Raw genomic sequence first — 20425 nt, 5'->3', positions numbered from 1 at the left:
CAATATGAGAAAACATGAGAAAAGTCTTCTTTAATGCATGAACTAGTAAAGGTACAACTAAATTAAATGCATTAAAATTAAATTATATGGTGCCAATACTGCCAGGGATCAATAAAGTTTAATTGTAGCCACTGATAATACACCATCATTTATTTGTTGATTATACTTTGTGTTAGTAATCCAAAGCTGGAAAATAATTGGTATGTTACTCCCTTGTATTGTAGTTAAATAAGTGGATCTTGTTACACTTCACTACGTTTAGCAGCAGTGTGCGCATACAAGTCTAGGCATGCATTGTACAGTAGATTTTGTCATGTTGTCTGTACTGTTAAAAGACTAGATGAACAAAAGCACCACACATCAGCAGCAACGATAGATACTTCTATTTTTGATTGCACCCTTGTCTTGTTTCTTTTGAGTTTTGAGAGGACAAAAGCCAGAAGAATGTAATTGTGTATAATGAAAAAAAAAAACGTGTATAGGGAGAAAAAAAGGCTTTGGCTTTACTAAAACACAGAAGCTGGTACAAAAGAAGATTTTGTATAATAAACACTGCTGGGGAAAAAAACAGTTATTGGAAAGAATGAGTAATTATTGCTGCGGGTACCTGACCTGGTGCAGGGGAATGATAAACGCATATTTTGTTTTTCATTGGCAGAAAGCACGTCAGTTTAAGCTTTCTGTCAGTGTAGCCTAGGGCACAGTTTTCAGACACCTTCTGGTCTCAGCAGTCAGACAGGTCCGAGCATTCCCTGGAAGGAGTGAACGCTCCAAAGATGCTTTGTCCAATTGTGAGTGAATAATTCAAGCCGCCCATTAATATGAGGTATAAACAGGTTTGTGCTGTTTACACTGCGCTTTACCACTATAGTTTCTTTTGTTTGTTTTTAATAGAACCCAACCAGTATAAGAACAGAGACACATTTCTATGATGTTTGTTATGTGTCGTTTTTTATTTACTCATTTCTAATCTACCCAACTCATCCCAGATCAGCTGGTAGTTGTGCTTGTGACGTTCCAACTCCTCAGTTCCTCCCGTCTCTTCCCTTCTCTACACTTTTTAAATTTTCATCCATCATCCGTTATTAATGCTGATACCAATCAATAGCTGACATCAGCTAAAAATATCAGCCCGCTGATAAATTGTGCAGATGCTCTTTAGCACCACTGTTCAATAATCACACCATTTAAAGTGCAGTAACAATAATACCCTTACCCATTCTGATGTACCTGCAGAAGCACAAAAATAAATAAGTGGAGTAACTTATTTGATTAAAAGACCCCACAGGGGCTCCACACTGTAATAGTTTTCTACCAGATCTCAATGAAACTTTCCGGGCAGCAAGAGCAGCTTGAAGTCAAGCTGAGTGTTCAGGATCTGTGAAACCAAAGTGGGTTTGATGCTGCCTTTTCTGGGGGCTTTGTTTCATCCTCAACAATGTATGACGTAGAACAAATGTTATATAAAATTATTCGACATGTTTAGGAGGACGCCAGCACTAAGTTGCATTCAGCAGAGATTAAACGTGATGACAGCTGCTCCCGGCATCTGTCCTCTCATCTACGCTCTGCCTTTAAAAGAAAAATCCACACATTGATTTGGTGCTTAGTAAGGAACCTCAAACCTTGCCTCTGGCTTTAATCACTCGTATTAACAGCTTTTAAAATAAATAAATATATCTAACCCGCCCCTCTACTGCTGTGTTTGGATAAGGAAGGTGGAGAAGGGGGAGGGTCAGAGCACGGCGGCGGTCGTTGGAGCTGAAAAGCCCCCTCGGTGTGTTCGCTGGCTGAGGTGCTGCCTGCACAAATGGGATTTTCTGCTCTCCAGTAGCTCAGCTGTTCGCTAAGCATGATGTCACTCCAAATCTGCCCGTCTTTCTCCCTTTCTCTCTTTCACCCCCCCACCCCCACCCGATCGTCCTGCCTCAGGTCAGAATGAGTTTTAATTCAAGTGAAATGCGGGTCAAGTGGGAACCAGATGAGATTATTTAACATCCTTTTGCTGCACAAAAAAAGAGAGAAATGAAAACAAATAGTATTTAACGCAGCTTGTGTACCCATTTGAGCGCGTGTGTGCTCGTGTGTGGCATGCTTGTGCGTTGAAGTGGAGCTTCTTTACTCTGTTGCGTGCCATGGTACAGTGAGTCACCGAATCTCATTAGAGACCTCCGCGTGAGTGAGTCTGTGTCACAGTTACAGTACAGTGAACGTTGGTTAAAATTATGAGGTTTTCATGAATGTTTTAAAAACGAAACTCAAATTTTTTCTCTGATTTTTTAAAGTATTTACTGAAAAATGAGATCAGTTGTTTAACCTGTGCACTGCCCAGCATTAAAGGAGAATGACCCTTTCCGTCTATTACTGGTTCTGAAACCACTGGATCGTTGTGTAATGAGAAAAAGGTGTGTAGGCTTTAGAGCTTAGTGCAACCTGTTCATATGACATGGTACATGTTGCCTTTTATTTGGCTTTGTAGAAACCTGCTCTGTGTTTGTTTTGTTTTCACCAGTGGAGGAGACTTTATGTTACTTTGGAAACATAAAAATCCATGACAACATATCCTGGGACTGTAGCATGTGGTGAAAATGAATTTGCCTGTGTCCATTCTGGGTATTGGATTAGTTACTGGCGTATAGCGTGAGCGTGGAAGACTTGTGACCAGAATATGTTCTGGTCTGCATTGCTAATTTGAAATTCAGAGGAAAATCTGAGTGGGAAGACTCAAAAAGATGAACTTTTCCAGCTCCCTCAGAAGAATGTTTATGAGGAAGAAAAGGTGAGTGATGCATGTACTGAAAAATCTTGTGGAACACTAAACTCAATATTTCTGGGTTCTGGAATGTTTTCAAACATTGATGGCATTTACTAAATTTCGAGAAAAATGTGATTTTCTTTTTTTTTCTCCCCAAATGATGGTTTTTATGAGGAGTTTTAAGATTTAAGATTCGTGGAACAACAACATCTTTACATTTGTATCCTTGTCCAGCACCTCTAGCATGGCTACTGCTTTTAGATCCAGAAAGTGGGTGAAGTTGCAGGCAAATCTGACAGGATGGGTGGGAAGCTAAGAAAGATGGGGTTGGTGTAGCCTAAAAAGCTCCTGCCTTTTCAGTGCTCTGTGAGCAGCTCACAGTGGGAAGCTTCACAAATATTTCCCCTCAGACACGGCAGGATCTTACAGTGGAACTTGCCGCTGCCAGGCCAACCCTGGGGGAGAACTTCCCAGTGCAAAAAAATGGGGCACGGGCTCTTGGTTCTGTTTCTTCACTGCTGACTATTTCAGGATAAAAACTGCTGTTAACTCTCAGGGTCATAGCTAAAGATGATGCTCTTAAGAGTCAGCTCAGTTTGACACAACAATGAACAGATGAGAAGATTGTCCAGATTTAAGTAAGCTTGTTTTTGGTGCTTTCTCTTCTAATTTATCTGTTTCCACTTTCATTACTGGTAGCTTTGAACAAAAGCACTCCTGAGAAGCTCAGACCAGTGAACCTGTAGGTGATTATGTTTGTTCTGCTCCTGCTAGCCCCAAAAAGTGTCTCATCTGTGAGAAGCTGGTGACAGATGTCATAATGAGGCTGAAGTTATGAATGCTGCAGGACACAGCAGCACACATGGCCAACTACAGCACAGCTAACAAGATTAGATGTCACCCTTGTTTGCTTTCCATTTGAGGCCGGATGTTTCTCATTTGGTAGAACGACTCATTTGTGCTGTTTCTTTTTTTTTTTTAAATTATTATTATTTTTTGTTACACAGCTGAGCTATTACGCTTTTCTCTCTGGAAGAAAAAAACCCACCAAATCACCACCTCCCTTTGCAAAGAACTTGATAGTAATTACCAGTGGAAGATTGGGCTCAGAGGCTTCGTACAAGGAGATAATGAAGCAGACAAAGACCTCAGTTTCACAGCTCTTTGATGCTAACGAGGAGGCACAGCATGTGATTGTTGACTCTTGTGCCACAGCGACAGAACTTTCCCACAGTGCCGCTTTCAGTGCTGAAACTTTGCCACGTGCCAGAACAAACACTTCTCAAACAAAGCTTACGGACCGTCTGCCAAGCTGCCTGAAACCATCGTCTCATCTGCTCTTAGGCTAAAAACCCTTCTGTGACCTACTCCCAGAGCATTAGTGCCAGCATATCTCTTTGAAAGTGATGCATACCATTATATGGTATAAGACATTAAAACATGTGCTTGTTAGAAGCACCAGCGATATTTGTTTTCATACTTAGTTTTAGGTTAAATTTTAGTTTTGTTTGTTCCAAAGATTTGAGTTGAGGGTAATCCAACCTGATCCAAAGCATGAACAGTAAACATGAATAGCGACAGCAACTTGGTGCTTCGCCAATTAACAGGATGGTGCAAAAAGAAAAGTAGGAACACATCATTTTTCCTGCTCTTTAAAGGCCACATAGTGATAATAAAGCACCATTTTATCAGAGCTGTCAGCTGCTTGCTCGCATCCTTTCATTTATAGACAAACTGACACACATGTAAAGCACGTCATATCAAATCTCTGCAAATCACATCTGCAAGGAAATTCCCTTTGCATCTTTTTTAATAGGTTAAAAGAAGAAAAATCACAAAGAAGATGAAATTAAATCTTCCATGGTTGGCATTAATTATAAAGTAAGCAAGTATGTTGTCCTTTGGTTGGACCAATCAGGTTTAAAAAAATAGTAAATCAAATAAAAATAGAGGAAATGTCCCTGTCTTGAAAAGGTTTTAGCTAATAGGTCCTCTCTACATCACTGTTCACTGGACTGCGCTGACCCATATAAAAAAATTATACACCAAGCAGTAAATGTCACCAATTAAGCCAAATTACCAAAGGTATAATTATTTTCTGTTGTTGTTGGTTGAGGCTGGTCTCCAGCTCATGGGGGGAAATAATTAGTCAACTTTATTTCTTTGTACAAGTTCTTGTTTTTTGTTTTGTTTTTTTTCTTTGCGATGGAAAAGAAAGTCCAGCTCAAGACAGTTACTGAATACCAACTTATATCTTCAAAATGGGCCTCGACTCATAAATAGGCTGATTTTAGTTTTATACATTTCTTATGGCCCATAAATGAAAATGAACAAAGTAACGAAGAAACGGCCAATTTACGTCTAGTATTGGATGGTTTGTCCATCAGAGGGCAATTTCTCAACCCAATGAAAACAACTAGACTGATCCAAGCAGTCGGCCAAAGCCTAAACAAGCAGCCCCTCTCAAACAAATGTCGAGGAATTTTTAAATCACAAAATGTTGATCTTAAAAATGAAGTTATAAAAGTAGGTCTTCACAGTGTACACTTTTATACATGTAAATAGGAATAAACACGTAGTCTTTTATTCCTTTTTTTTTTTTTTTTTGCCTGTCCCGTTTGGCTCTTTTGCCATCAGAATTATTGTCTAAAGGCAAAGAAAGATGCCCAACGGATTTACTTTACCAAATTGACCATCCCAGCCGTAGTCTTTTATTCCTGCATATTGGAGAAAGAAAAGGCCGCGGATAACGGGCGAAAACTAACCTTTAGAAATACTGGTCGTGCTCTATTTCAGAGAGGTGATAGAATATAAAAATAGACCAATATAAAGGGTCTTTGGGAGGAATTGGGCCCCTTCTTGCAGCCTTAGTAGCTTCAGTGCCTCTTAGCATTGATTTTTCAAGTCTCTGTTTCTCATTTGGTTGAATGACTCATTTGTGCTGTTGTTGTTGTTTTTTTGTTTTCAGCTGTTATGCTTTGCTTCCTGGAAGGGGAAAATGTCATTTAGATCATCAAATCCCAGAAACACCAAACTTCCAAAAAATGCCATTCAGATTTTTTCATTTGCTCCTTTTATGTTGAGAGTGAAGAGCGAACTAACGGGGTCCCAAAATCTCCCAGTAGGTTGGATTCAGATCTGGTGACAGTAAAGGCCGTATCATATGAAACTAGTTGAACTTCACACTCACCAAACCATTCAGTCAGCATTGGTGTCCTTGTACTCGGTGAGACCACTCTGAAAAGTTTTGCATAGATATATAATAGTGGTGTTAATTGTTCAAATTCTAAAATGTAAATGATCAGAAATATTAAAAAGTCACACCTTCCTGTTTGGCATCAGTCGACTCTGTTTTTCCTGAGTCCACTCATCTTCTGCTCCTTCACACCCTCCACAGCATGCAGAACACTCACTGAGCTGTCTTATTTAGCTTTGCGGTCTTCTTTTCCGTGCCAGCGTCTTCCTCTGCTGAGATCTTCGCTTCTGTTCCTGCCTTCCTTCTGGGCCTCGGCACATCACTGATATAGAGGGAGTGATTACTCCAGGCTACAGGTGTGCCACTCATCTCACCTGGGACTAGCCCCCGAGGCCATCCAGCCCCACCTCTCCTGTCTGCAGCCGAGGAAAGGTCACATCCCACCACCACCACCGTCGCTCTCTTCTGTTTCCAGCTGATTACTAATAGCTGTCATTTGGAAATTATTTTGAGCACTTGTTTGGGGGCTTTGAGATGACCTTTAAAGGCAAGGTCTCTGTCTCAGTAACAGTTGGAAACATTCTTGTTTCTTCGTCATTCTTTTCCCCACCCAGCTGCAAGCTAACAATTTAGATTCTTTTCATTTCTGCTGTAAATAATTGCTCTGAGAGAGGTTGATAAGCAAGAAAAATGTTACCCATCTCTCCATGCATCACAAGACTAGCTGCATTTCATTTATTTTTATTTTTTTATTGTAGCCACTCTGTGACATTCATTTTCCGTTAGTCCCCCACCTATTCTTTTATGCGACCTTGTACTGTAATGAAAGATACAGTTATAGGAAGAGGAACATGGTATTGGCCATAGAAATGAGAAACTCTTGTCCTTTTCATTGGGAAGGAGAGAAGGATTGCACGTTTGTAGTGTCAGCAGAGTCGATCAAAGGTCTTAAAGTACTTCAGAAATTAATAGGAATTAAATGACTTTCTTTAAAGAAAGCTGAAAGAAGGATCCAGCAGAATGTGGTGAAGGTTTTCATCATTATTTAAGCTTTTGGCTGTGTATTGACACAGTTCATGTGTCAGTGTGTTGTTCTTGTGCAGAAGCATTACCAGAGACCACGGTGAAGCGAACTGAGACATTGACCTATTTTACACTTCATCTAGTCACGTCTATAACATTTAATCATTTAGTGCTTTGAGGTGTTTTTTTCTTCACAAAGTGCTTTACATTGCAAGGACATGAGAACATATTAAGAAGACAAAGCAGTGATGAAAAATATGAGCCTCTAAATCCAAAAAGTTGTGAAGAGAAGTTTGTTAAGATGGCAATAGATTTTTAAATGACTGCACTTCACTGACTTCACAGAATAAAAATACATAAACAAGTTTGAAAATGTTTCTTTTAACCTCCTAGGACCTGGCGTCCACATATGTGAACATCACATTTTGGGTTGTCTAGACCAAAATACTAAATTTTGCTCTACAAGAGCCTGATATCCACTTACGAGGACATTATACTGCCTATGTTTGATCACAATTTAAAACAAATATCCTCATATATGGATCTCATTTTTCTTAGAAACAAAAATTGGGTAAAAAAAAATCTGGTGATTCTTTGTTTTTACATTCATCAGGTCCCAATCAGTCCAAATATCAAAGAGAAATTAAAAATACATGCCGTGGAAGAGTTTGGGTCTTAGGAGGTTAAAGGAGAGTCTGCTAAACGGAGCTAGAGTGGTAAGCTGTTCCAGAGCCTTGGTGTCAAAGACTGTGAAAGGCTGTGTTCCCACTAGGTTTCAATCTTGTACCAGGGACAACTAATAGATTTTGAGCTTGTGAGTAAAAACGGCAGCATTTAACAAGAAGATGAGGTATATGTATTCAATCTGATTCTGTAGTTCTGTAGTTTTCCATAGAGTCAAACTGGCCAAGTGTGAATGCACTGACTACAATCACGTGGAAAAGAAAACTTTGAAAGGATTTTATAAAGTCTTATGAAAAATTAAGTATCCTCATACTGCTCATCAAATGATCAGCTGATGGTCTCACCAGAAATGGACACTTCAAATTCACCCCAAGGTCAGTGCAATGAGTCTGCATCTCACAGTCAGGCCTCAGTTAGCATTTAAAAGCTAAAGTTCATAACATTCGAATTACAAAAAAGACTGTACAAAGAGCTGGAAGGGCTGCTGTTAGTAAGATGTTTTCTTTGAGAAAGAAGATGGCACTATGTAAAGCGGTTGCAAACAGATAAACTAAAAGACTTCTGGAGCAAAGTCCATGGCTGGAGGTTTCTGTTAAGACTATTTCTCTCCCACTGTTGCCAGGCTCTTGCTCACAGAGTATGTTTCTCTAGGGGTTAAATCTAAGATATATAATAGTGGTGTTAATTGTTCAAATTCTAAAATGTAAATGATCAGAAATATTAAAAACTCACACCTTCCTGTTCGGCATCAGTCGACTCTGTTTTTCCTCAGAGTCCACTCATCTTCTGCTCCTTCACACCCTCCACAGTTTATCACGTTAGCAGACAAAGTAATTGGCAGAAAACAAAAGGAAACACACAGTACCAGTCCCATTCTTTAATACATCAGTAATCACCACTATCTGCTTCCCCCCCAAGAGGCCCTGCCTTACATAGTCCATAAATTCCCCATTTCTTCTTTAATTGTTTTCAATTAGCTTCTTGTTAGCACTTTCATATGTGGCATCATACGCCTGCACTTCCCTTTCTTCTCACTTTTTTCGCACTCTCGGGGCAAATATGCAAAGCCAGAAGAGCTAAAATTCAAGAAGTGTTGAATGTTTGTGTTGGAGGTCAAGAAAACTGAAGATGACAAAAGTGGCTATAAATACTTGACAGCGTGACTAGAAACCATAGCAGAGGGACTGGGCACAGAGGTAATAGTTTCAGGTGTCATCAGCTGAAGATGAAAGGAAACACAGAGAGACATCTTCATCCTCCTTCCTGCTCACCACCACATAATGAAATAATTAGATAGTTAGAGAAGTAATTGGAATTTTTCTTTCCTCCCACTGAGACGTTCGCTCAGCGGCAGAAATGAGCAAAGAGAACAAAAAAGGGAGCACAGATTTGGAGCAGCCTCACCACACCCATCTGAGCCCAAGCCTGCCCCACTGCATTGTGGGGAGACAGGGAGCCAAATTTGCCTTGACCAATCGTTTGCATGTTCAGAGTCAGCTGTGCATATGCACTCGGCATATTTGTCTGTGCATTAGGGGAGGAGACTAATTTCACTGCTCTTGTTCGGTCGTTTGTTGTTTTGCGGCAGGGGGTGATTTGTCAACCAATCCGAGAGCTCGACCTAGTTTTTGTTCTCCTTTCTTTCCCAAAGCTGTGGGCACATTCAGAGGATACAGTCAAAGCACCGAAGCCAAAGTATGGTTCATGTTGTGGTACAGTGCATTGTTGTGTTGAGTCACCTTCTTATGAGACACCAGCGGACTTAAGTTGCTTTTGTAGCGTTCCTGCTGCGTTAACAAGCGTGTGTACGTGTGTGCAGTAGTTCTGGTGTGTTAGTCACAAAAATAGCTGCCAGCGCACATCAGCCTCCTTTCAGCTCATCACCGGATACTTCAGAGAAATGAGATGAGATGAGATTAGGGATTTAGTTTGCTGAGAAGCCGTCAGATTGAATCGGCACACTATGTTTAGGCTGCGTTCTTCCTTGTTTTCTCTAACAGTTTGTTTGACACTCTGTTTGACCACGCCTTTGGCCAGTCGTTGCTCATATTTGCTTTATTCATACTCGTCTTCAGTCTCCTGCACACACACCCACACATGCGCAAACATGCATGCACACGCTGCATGTATATGCATATACATACAACGTGCCGGCGGTGGTTGTGACTCTTAGTAAACACGCTTTTATATTTGTATTTGTTCTCGCACAGAGAAGCACTAAACGCTTCAATTGTTCCGCTGAAATTAGTTCTCCCACAGAGAAGAAAGGATTTCATGTTTTTTTCCCCTCGGCTGTGATATTTTGTCTCACAGTTCTTTTTGTCATTAGATTTTCCGTGTTTCAAAAGACTTCTCACTTTGCAAGAATGTTTAATTTGTGAACAGCAATCCAGCGCTGGTCTTTTTTTTAAAACCATGAGTTTATGATCTAAAATGATTTCTTTTAAAAATCTTCACATTCTTATGACTCGTTGATCTTATATTTTCTTCTCCCTTTGACGCCATATTTGTAAAAGATTTTGCCATGCTCACTGACTCTTTTTTTTAAAATCAGATATTGCAGAATTTGCATACTAATGGTATTTAAATCCTAAAATACAAAAAAGTAAGACTATTTTCGTAAGACTGAGCATATACAGTGAAGCCCCTTCAGTAAGTGAACAGTTGAAAGTCAGCTGACCTGGTTCTAACTACCACTAATCCTACATTAACATTTCTACATCCTCATAAAGGTTTGCTTTCAATTTACAAAACGTCATCCTCTACATATGTAATCAAACACACTAAACAGTCTGAGCATGCTAAAGCAGCTGCACAGCCGTGCTGGTGACAGTGATATTAATCCCAATTTTTTCTTTTTGTTAGAGAGGAAAACTATAATATAGTGCCTCATTAAAGCATCCTTTCTTACTTGTGTGTCATCTGCAGCCTTGAAATCAGATGCTCAGTCTTCATTTAGACTCTGTGGCAAGGTCAAACAGAAATGTATTTCTTTGGAGCAGTCATTCAGGCATCATCCAGTCAAAGTAGACAGCTGATCCTAGGGGCGACATTGCTGTGAAGCTCATATTAAAAAACAAAAGACAGAAAAGCTTTTATTTTCTTTTAAATTTCAATAGCTACCAAGGCCAAAACTGTACATTTTATATGAGCGCACAAAGAAAAACACCAACAGTAGCAAAACGCAGTTCATAAAAAATATACAAACTTAATTTATTAGCAGGAAAGTTTTCATACTAATTACTTACAGCTACATCCTAATAGCTCCTATATATTTTAATTATTCTTGTGGCCACCAGTTTAATTTCAAAATAAAATACTTTTATGGTATATTTGACTGCACAGCAGCAACTACACTCTTCTTTTTTTATTGCTAATTTTTGTTTTGTTTTATTTTTCAGCCTCTCTTTATTTTGTTTTGGCTTATCAAGCTGTAGTATGTTAGAAAACTGTGCGTTCAGTATAGAATAGAACAAGAACAAATCCCTTTCAAGCTGTGGTTGTTGCTACCTGATAAATGTAAGTGTAGAATTAGTGCTTAGTTACTTGTAATAATCTGACTGTATGTTTGACCTTTTTATTTTAGACTGGCTAGTGAACTTATCCTAGTGCCTCTAATCTGAAACAGAAAGCAAATGTGTAAAATCAACTGAAAACTGAAATAATAAATGTCTAAAATCTCGGATTTGATGTTTTGAATCTTTTGGGGTGGTGTGTGAAAAATGGCCACCCTCACATAGGTGATAAATCTGGAACAACAGGTTATTCTTGCAGTAAATTCAGAGGTTCTGCTCGTTAACTTATAATGTGATGCTCCTGTGTCATTCCAAATCCGTGCGTCCTCACATTATCGCTGGCAGATGATATGTTTTAATCAGGGTCAAAGTGCAAAGAATGACAGAGAATAATGTCACAGAGAATGATGTTATTTTTACCGTTAAACACCAGTCTCTGTTTAAATTGCTGCTGCTATTTAGAACAGCTATATTCAAGAGGGCAGAGATCATAAACACCAGAGCTCTGCTGCACTGCGCTGATCAGACAAAGCTTTTTTTCTTCATTTTTTCAAGACATTTTTGTAATCATTATTGCAACTTTATTTTTTAACAAAATAATAATATCTAACTTAAATAGGCATGCCAATCACCATCCGCCCAATGTGGACGGTTGCGTTCTGGCTAGCTGTCTTGTCCACTAACTAATACTCAGGTTTTGCTGAACTAAAAAAGATGATTGTAACAGCTCTGTGTAGTAGTTACTGCTTTACTTAAACTTGCTTCTTAGGACCTTGAACAACACTTTAAACTGACAGTTTGTGGCTGTAATGGCCACTGTGGGCCCTGATTTCATAGGTAACCCTCTGTAATGTATTTACCACCTCATGTGTAATTCAGGATTTTCTTTTACTACTAATGGTAGTCACTTCTGTTTCTTGCCTTAGAGGTCTGAAATAATGCTGGCTGCTTATAACAAATAGAGAAAAGTGCCCGGAGTTTGGTGCGTCTCAGAGAGTACTGGGTTAGCCACACTTCATGTTGTTTTTAATAACACTTTGCATTTCCATCAGCTATATGTGGAATAGAAATTGTATTTATATATCACCTTTTATTATCTGTAAAGTAAGACTGATTTACAGTGGAAAACAAAAAAATTGAAAATATAGGCATAAACAGAAAAAGAAACAAATATGAGGCAACATAAAAATAGGCGTGAGTGAAAAGTAAAATCTGAATTAATAAAGCAGAATACGTCAAACATGTTACACGGCAATAAAAGCCACAAAGAAATGCAGTACGTGTCTACATACAGCGACGCACACACACGCACACACACACACACACACACACACACACACACACAGCGATTAGCTACAGGTGTGGGAGAATATGGAAGTTTTTGAGAGTAACAGTTGTCATGGACTTTGAATCATCAAGCAGCTTGTTCCAGAGAACAGGATCAGCGTGACTGAAGACGGCCTCGTCAGAATAATTCTCACAGATTGACTTCTGTACGTTTATTTTACAGGTGTCAACAGGTTATCATCAAAGAGTGTTGGATATGTATTTAGAGGCCAAAAATTAAAGCCAAGCATATTTAATACATGCGTTTTTATGAGTTTTTGATACTTCTCTTTTACCCTCAAAAAACGATATGAATTGCATGATAGATTTTTAATGACTAAATTGTAAATGTGATACAAATTAAAACTCATATATGCAGATTAAAAATAATATATCTTTTATATATTTTGCCTAAAGGTTCAACAAACACTCCATTATCAAATAATTAAAGATTTCTGGCAGTTATTTCATGTTGCAGGTTTTAAAGGGTTAAATACTGAAGGTCCAAGTCAAAACAACTGAAATGGTTTAAAATATGTGTCAGTTAGAAAGATTATTTTCCTTGTTCTTGTTCTTGCTAAGATTTAAGGGCGGAAAGGACATATTCTGATTTTATAGGGTTAAGGTTTGGATGTAATGACCTTGCAGGGATAAAAAAAACTGTAAAGAACTTGAAACCCTAGCTTATTAGAGTGTTAGGAGGAGTAAATGATGCTCAGTTATTCCCTCCAGTTTGCACTCCCATGTATTGTCTCATTTTCATGACCCTGGATTTATTCGACTTGGATTAAGGATTTCTACCAGGACCGTTTTTTTGTAACTTTTGTAAATGTCAACCCTACAACACCACAATTAATGTCTCCTGGAAAGATTGTCTGAAACTGTGTGATATTATTCATGTTTCCTTTTTTTATTAAACCATATCAATCTCTCCTCCTCCCTAACCCTCTCTATTACAGCCAGGCTTTCAGCTATAAACAGTTCTAGGAGACCACATACCTGCACTCCTTACTGCTGTTAGGGTTAATTAGGTATTGATTTGATCAGGACCAGGCAAGGGGCCTTATTCTAAAGGCTTTGGTCACAATGAATTATTAATGTTCATACAGAACTATATATAGCGTGCATCCAGTGGTCACAAGAAAGTCAAGCGTTGGTTCCTCTGTGCTGCTTAACCCAATCCCTGTTTGCTCCCCTCTCTGCTTCCTGCTCAGATTGATTGCACTACTTCCTTCAGGGTCATGTTCATTTTTTTCCTTTTGGCTGTTGGAAATTTGAGAGATGTTGTTTCTTTACACGTTTGGGTGTGCTTTGATTTGACAAGCACACCCTGAGTGAATTTTTTAGTTGCTTCATTGCTCTTGACAAATACAAAGCAGCGCTGTGAGAGCACCGAGAGGCAGACTTTTACCAATCTGATGTTGATGGTGTTTTCCTAAGAGATATATCCACACAATTTTTTTTTTTTTAAAAGGTCCAAATCTGGTTAACGCCAAGCAGAAACATTAGTGAATGAATGCCAAAACTGCAGTTCATCTAATAACCCAAAGTGAGCCTCCTTTCAGCCTTGAGGAAGTCTGTCTGTTACGAACAAAAGCTTTGGTCTCTGCAGAGTTTCCAGCCTTCATAATAACTTGCAGCTAACGAAGCTTGCTAGCATTAGTTGATTAGCATCTTCTAGTCTAAATATGGCAGCTTTTAGCTCCAAGATTCCAAAATGGTGGCAGGCATTATGTGGCTACATCCATCTATTATATAGAGTGTGGGGTTATCATATTTTCTGTCCGCTTTCATTAACTCGTAAACATACCATAAAATGCCAAAGCTTTAATTAAAAAAATAATGGCTCCTAGTGTAAAGTTGTTGAGCATGTATGTCTACATCATCCACTTCTTCTTTATCGTTAAAGTGCTGTGTGTGTTATACCCTGCATGTGCAGCAGCTTCACCGTGATTCACTGCATCGATCATTTGTTCACATATTTGCCACAATTGCTCGTCATGTGCACGAAATGCACACCGTTCAGCTTGATGTCTGCTGATTCTGTGCATGTGTGCATTTTTGTGTATGTGCCTCAGTTTTGGTCATGCTCCTCTCAGCTGTGCTGCTGTACAGTGAAGTGAAATGAAGTGGCACAGTGGAGATTTTAAAGATTTGTGTGCGAGAGAAAGAGGAAGAGAGTTTATATTCACATGTATTTTTGCATAACACAATGACACAGTCCCGGATGCCATAGTGTGTGTGTGTGTGTGTGTCTGTGTGTGTGGTCTCTTTCTACTAAGTCATGTGTGACTGCTTTTGGACCAGCAGTGTGTGTGTTCACTAACTGACCTACATTTCTGGAGCTTTTTGCCAGTGGCTCAAGAGACTTTGTCACCGTTATCTCATCTAGCCAATCACAGCCCCTAATCTCATTTTGTCCAATCACATCCCCAATCTCATGTGTCCAATCATGGCTTTGGCCTTCGGGGGAGTCATCTTCTACTCTACCCGGGCTTCTGTCGGAGAAGCGTTTGCGGCTGACTGTACCTTTTAAACACTCACCGTCTTATGGGCCAAATAGAGCAGCAGCTCAGTAATTTTGACTTTCAGCGCTGATTTCTCATGCAGCGCTGCAACCCTAATTATATCCCCCCAGCTTGAAAGGAGAGCTGTGTTTCTGCGCACATTGCCAGCTGGAGAGGAAGGAGAAAAAATTGAAGCTTTTGAAAATTCTTTGAAGCTTCTGTTTTTTGTTATCAAAGCCGTCTTTGTTGGTTGCATGAATTTTGCATGTGCAGGTTTAAGGGAACTGTGATGTGTGTGTGGTAAGCTGGGTAGGTGGATGTGTTTTCATACAACATGTTTTGCAAAATATAAAAAAGTACCCATCACAATAGGTTTAATCAATACCATCCATGTGAATAGCAACTATAAAATATTAACTTCATTAAAAATATTAACTTAAAAATTGAACACATTTGGTTTGATGCTACTTGAATTGTTTCTAATCTAGTGCTGTAATCTATATAGATTATATAAAGTAGCTGTGTATTAATCGATAAGGGAGGACCTGTTAAATAGATGATGCTGGAGTTGTTGCAGTAGTTATCATGTTATTTAATTTTAAACTCAACCTGAGCTGGATTTTGCCAGACAAACGTCTTGAGTAATATTTCTGTATGTGTTGTTGTGTCACCACATGGCAGATGTTTCTGGAAATTAAAACATACGCACAAGTTCATTTGTATCTGGCTGTAGGCCAACACAAGCCTGGAGAGTAAGGGACAGATAATGAGGGATTTCTTTCTGTATCTCTTTCACAAACACACACCATTTCACACACTTTTTTCAGTGTGACTTACCGTGTGGGTGTTCCTGCACGTCTAAGCGCATAATCAGTAATGTGCTCATTGTTTTAAAACCAAGCGTATAAAGTCAAATTTTCATGGTGAAAATGAAAAAAAAGGTACTTGAAAAGCATCTGGAAATAAATACAGTGTTTGATAGATACACCGTCAGATTAAAACTGACCGCTATTGTTGCAGTCACAGTTTGAAACCAGTGTGCTCAGATAGTCTAGAAGTTGAAAACCAGCTGTCTCGTGTTGTGTATTAATTACGGCAAAACAAAAATAAGAGCAAAATCAAACCAGATTCATTCCAACTGCGTTTCTTCCACATTGGATTGAAACCTATAAAATGCAGCTGCAATCCTTGAATCTTTGACCTCTTTCCTATATTGGTTGCTTATAGTGTTGGTGCTGTGGGAGCTGAAGTGTTGCTGCTGACTGTAATGATTTTATAACAGAAATACATTTCCATGCAGGCTCTGGTTTTTCAGTCTCTGCTATTCCTGCGAGTAAAGAAGCATGGCCTCAGACTGTCATCTTCAGCACCGAGCGAAGTGGCCACACTTGAACTGTGTGAGTGCGTGCAGCGTCTCCTGCACGCACCCCTCCAACCCTTCCATCCCCTGCTCAAAATGCACACACATTTAAACACACATATGTCTTTGTCTCCGTTTCTCTCCGTCTGCCTCTGTTTCCATTTAGTGGAGGATGGGTTGGGGGGAGGAAAGAGAGAAGAAAGGTGGAGGTGGTGGTGGGGGGTGGTCAGGTTGAAAATTACAATACGTATTTATGGGTTTTTTTGTGTGCTGTTGCTTGGCAACACCACATCGGGGGTATTTACAGTTAATAAAAAGTGAGTGACATTAGCTTGGTGTATTAGAGGTAAATCGCTCATTTGCTTTAAGAGCTAGAAAGAAAGTGTGTGTGTTTGTGTGTGTGTGTCTTTTCTTTTTATTGTGTGTGTATATGTAATAAGTGCTCACTGAGCCTTATCTTTGTAGATATTTAACTCTTTGTGTGACCGAAAGGCCTTTGTTTTTGTGCTCTAACATCATTCTGTGTGTGTGCGTATACAAATATATTTTCATATTTGTATACGCACACATAAAATAATATATTCCTAAATCTTTACATTTTCATTTAAATAGTTTTTTTTCCCACATTTATTATTATATCGCTTTTTCTTTCTTTTGTGCATCAGCAGAAATCTATCCCAGGAGAAAAGCACGTTGTCATCACATTTCCTCCTTAAAAGAACGATTGTTTTATTCCACGCAGCTGTATTTTTGGTCGCTGCCATTAGTTGTTTCGATGGGAACTGTGTCAGCTGGCATTAACGTCACATCTTGTCTGTCTTTCACAGGCTTTGAAAGCATCTTGGAAGGCTTGTTTGGGCCGGGACTAGTCAAAGACATCACCCTTTTCCAAGGTAAACATGCAAAACAAACAAATCAGCATTTGCAAATACAACTGTATACAAACGCACCGACCATAGTTAGCAACGCAAATGGCAGTCTGTCCTACCGAGTCTTTGGCAGCTGACGTACCAAGTAACACACACGTGATGAAACTGTGAGGGGAAAAAATGGGAACTTTAATAAAATGAAATAAACAAAACAACAAAATGGATATTTATTGAGAGAAAAATAAAATAAATCTTTTTTTATCAGTGACAATGTTGTTTGGAAGGACTAAAGTCATTTTCATCTTGTGCTCTGGAGAGCTTTTACATATTTCTGTTTAAAAAAAAAACAATAGACATGTACATACAGCAGGAGCTCAGCTCTCAATTTAGCTTAGTGTTATTCAGCGTGAGAGACACTGTGGACCTTCAATAAATATATACTGACATGACAATGAGCGACACAGCATCTCCCCATTGATCTGACTTGAAAACATTTATTGCCTACAGAAGTGACGCTGCTGCAGAAAGCATTTAGAATACAAAACAATATGATTAATTCATACAATAGCCTTTAATTTATACAGGCCAGATGTCACTAAACAGAGCTGGAGAAGGACAAAAACTGGCAGCCTGGACCAGCTGAGCTTGATGGTTTCTCTGGTAATGAGGCTCTCACTGCTCTCTAATGGTCTGATGCTAGAGGAGCTGGTAAACGGCTAAATACAGTGCAAAAAAATAGTGACTTAAATGCATCTGCTACGACTGCATTCACGGTGAGAGCACGAGCAGCAGAAACAGGGCTCGGTCTGAGTCACACAGCTGATGTCACAGATCAGCACCACCCTGCAGATGTGTCTTCATGTTACCTGCTGACTTGAATGTGAATCTGCACATCTGTATTAAAATATAAAAATAATATTATGGTGTATGCAGTCATTCCTCTTTTTCATAAAATCCAACATGCCAGGTCTTTTGACCTTTACTTGAACCTTTATGTGATTTTTCTTCTGTCATCTTAGATGCTTTTAGTTGTAGAATATTCAAATATTCGCCTCTTCAAATTTTGTTAGAAGATTTAGCTATTGTTTATATCCCTTTGGCACAATCTCTTTTTCCCAAATGAATCCATCAAAAAAAAGGAGAGTAGAAAAACTACAGACACAAGAACAGCCCTCCCTCTTTGCTGTGCTTATTTGGTGAGTGATTAGCAAGGCCTCAGAGAGTTCCAGAGAGCAGCGCAGCATCTTCTGTTGCTTTTTCCCTGAGTGATCACTTTGCATATAAATATAGCCCAAGTTACAGCAGAGCCATTGTCTTTATCTTTATCTGTATGTTGATTTTTTTATTCACATGTATTACTACCAGCTGAGCATCATTTAAAGGCCACAGTCTACATGAATGTATTTCTCACCATGTCTGTCCCTTTATGTCCTGATGTCTGCTTATAATAATAAAGCACCATGTCACATAGCTCACATAATCTAAAACCAGTTAGTTGAATGATCAGAACTACAGTAGAGCCCCTTTGGGATCTGGTAATATTGGATATTTGCATCACGGATGTGCAACCAATAGATCTGCAGATCTGTGTCATGCTGTCAAGTCAAGGTGGACCAAAACATCTGAGGAATCTTTCCGGCACCTTGTCGAATCTATGCCACAAAGAATTAAATGCCATTTTATTAGGTATGCTTTACTAGCACTAGGTTTGACCACCTTTTTCCTTCAGACCTGCCTTGAGTGTACAGGTGTTGAACTCCAGGCCTCGAGGGCCGGTGTCCTGCAGCCTTTAGATGTGTCCTTGATCCATCACAGCTGATTTAAATGGCTAAATTACCTCCTCAACATGTCTTGAAGTTCTCCAGAGGCCCAGTAATGAACTAATCATTTGATTCAGGTCTGTTGACCCAGGGTGACATCTAAAACCTGCAGGCCACCGGCCCTCGAGGCCTGGAGTTTGACACCCCTGCTTTAGTGGAAGAAGCGTTAAACAATCACAGTGTACACATTTTCCAGCGCTCAATCATATGCTGGTTCCCCAGTCTGTCATCCAAACTGGTGAACCCCAGTGCATATGTAAATTTATGAAGTATATTTGTGGTTGCACAGCATTGTCTGTGTGATGACTGCTTTCATTCACATTCTGAAACTCAGGATGCCATAAACACAGATGGTGTGTTTGCATTCAGGTATTCTATCATCTGTGCCTCTTCCCCCATGCACAACACTCACAGTACTTATAGGAATTACAAAATGAGTTTTTACATCAGCAAAACCCAATTGTTACATGTTCTCATAAATATCACGTGACTAAAGCGAAGGAAGGCTGCCCCGCTCACTCTCTCACATGCACTCTCAGAAAAAACAAGGTCAACATGGCGTTCTGGTGTCATGTGACCCATCCCCCACCAACTTAAAGCATTTTTGGAATATTTCGGGCATGTCATTTTCAATCATGCGTTACACTCGTGCGCAGACATACACACATATATACATTGTCTCCCAAGTAAAGCTGGCACATTAGGCAGCAGTGAAGCCTCCCTCACGTAAAAACACAAACGCCTAGCAAAAGTTAATCTTTGTGACTTGAAGAGGAAAAAAAACCCAAACAAAATGCTGTCTCATGAATTCTTTTCCCTCAAAGGGCCCTCACCCTCCTTTGTGTTTCCCAGACTTTCTGTTTAAAGCTGAAGTCAGCCAGCTCTCAATTTAGAGTTATATATTTACTGATTTGAGTCCTGTGGGCGCAGAAAACTTTCTCAGCCTGCGATCAAAATGTCAGAAATGTTAAAGGTCTGTTAAGAAAGAAGGCGCTGCTACGTGATTCAGAGCAAGTGAAGCTGAAGTCTGATGATTGCAATAGTTGCCGATAGCTTCCATGTTTTTTTCCTGTTTTTTGGTCAGTGGTTCGCTGTAATCTTGTCCACAAAACCAAACATATAAACATAATTATGCAGGGTGCTGAGGGGCATACACTAAGATATGCAAAGATATACAAGCTCACGTTAAACAGCATAGATGTACATTACAGAGAAATCACATCTGCGGTAGCTTGGAAACCGTGTATCTCTTAATCTCAAAGAAACCTGCATTTTCTCAGTTTTCACGTTTACGAAAGCAGGCTGCTCAGGCTCAGGTATGCTGAGCTGATTATGTGCATGTAAACAAGCCGAGAGCTGAGCAAGGCCCC

The 20425-nt window shown here is 39.5% G+C and overlaps 1 protein-coding gene across 1 annotated transcript in view; it reads left to right on the top strand.

Annotated features, from left to right (window-relative positions):
- lcor (ligand dependent nuclear receptor corepressor) overlaps positions 1-20425 on the top strand; it is an 81339-nt gene that overhangs the window by 25632 nt on the left and 35282 nt on the right. The window contains exon 2 of the mRNA XM_005939964.2: positions 17194-17259. Coding sequence (XP_005940026.1) covers positions 17194-17259 — 66 coding nt within the window. The remainder of the gene's footprint in view (positions 1-17193; positions 17260-20425) is intronic.

Source organism: Haplochromis burtoni, unplaced genomic scaffold, assembly GCF_018398535.1.
Source record: "Haplochromis burtoni strain Fernald_Lab_line unplaced genomic scaffold, NCSU_Asbu1 Contig_269, whole genome shotgun sequence".
Taxonomy (NCBI): Eukaryota; Metazoa; Chordata; class Actinopteri; order Cichliformes; family Cichlidae; genus Haplochromis; species Haplochromis burtoni.
Note: the sequence above shows the minus strand (reverse complement) of the source record. Positions and strands in the feature narration are given on the sequence as shown.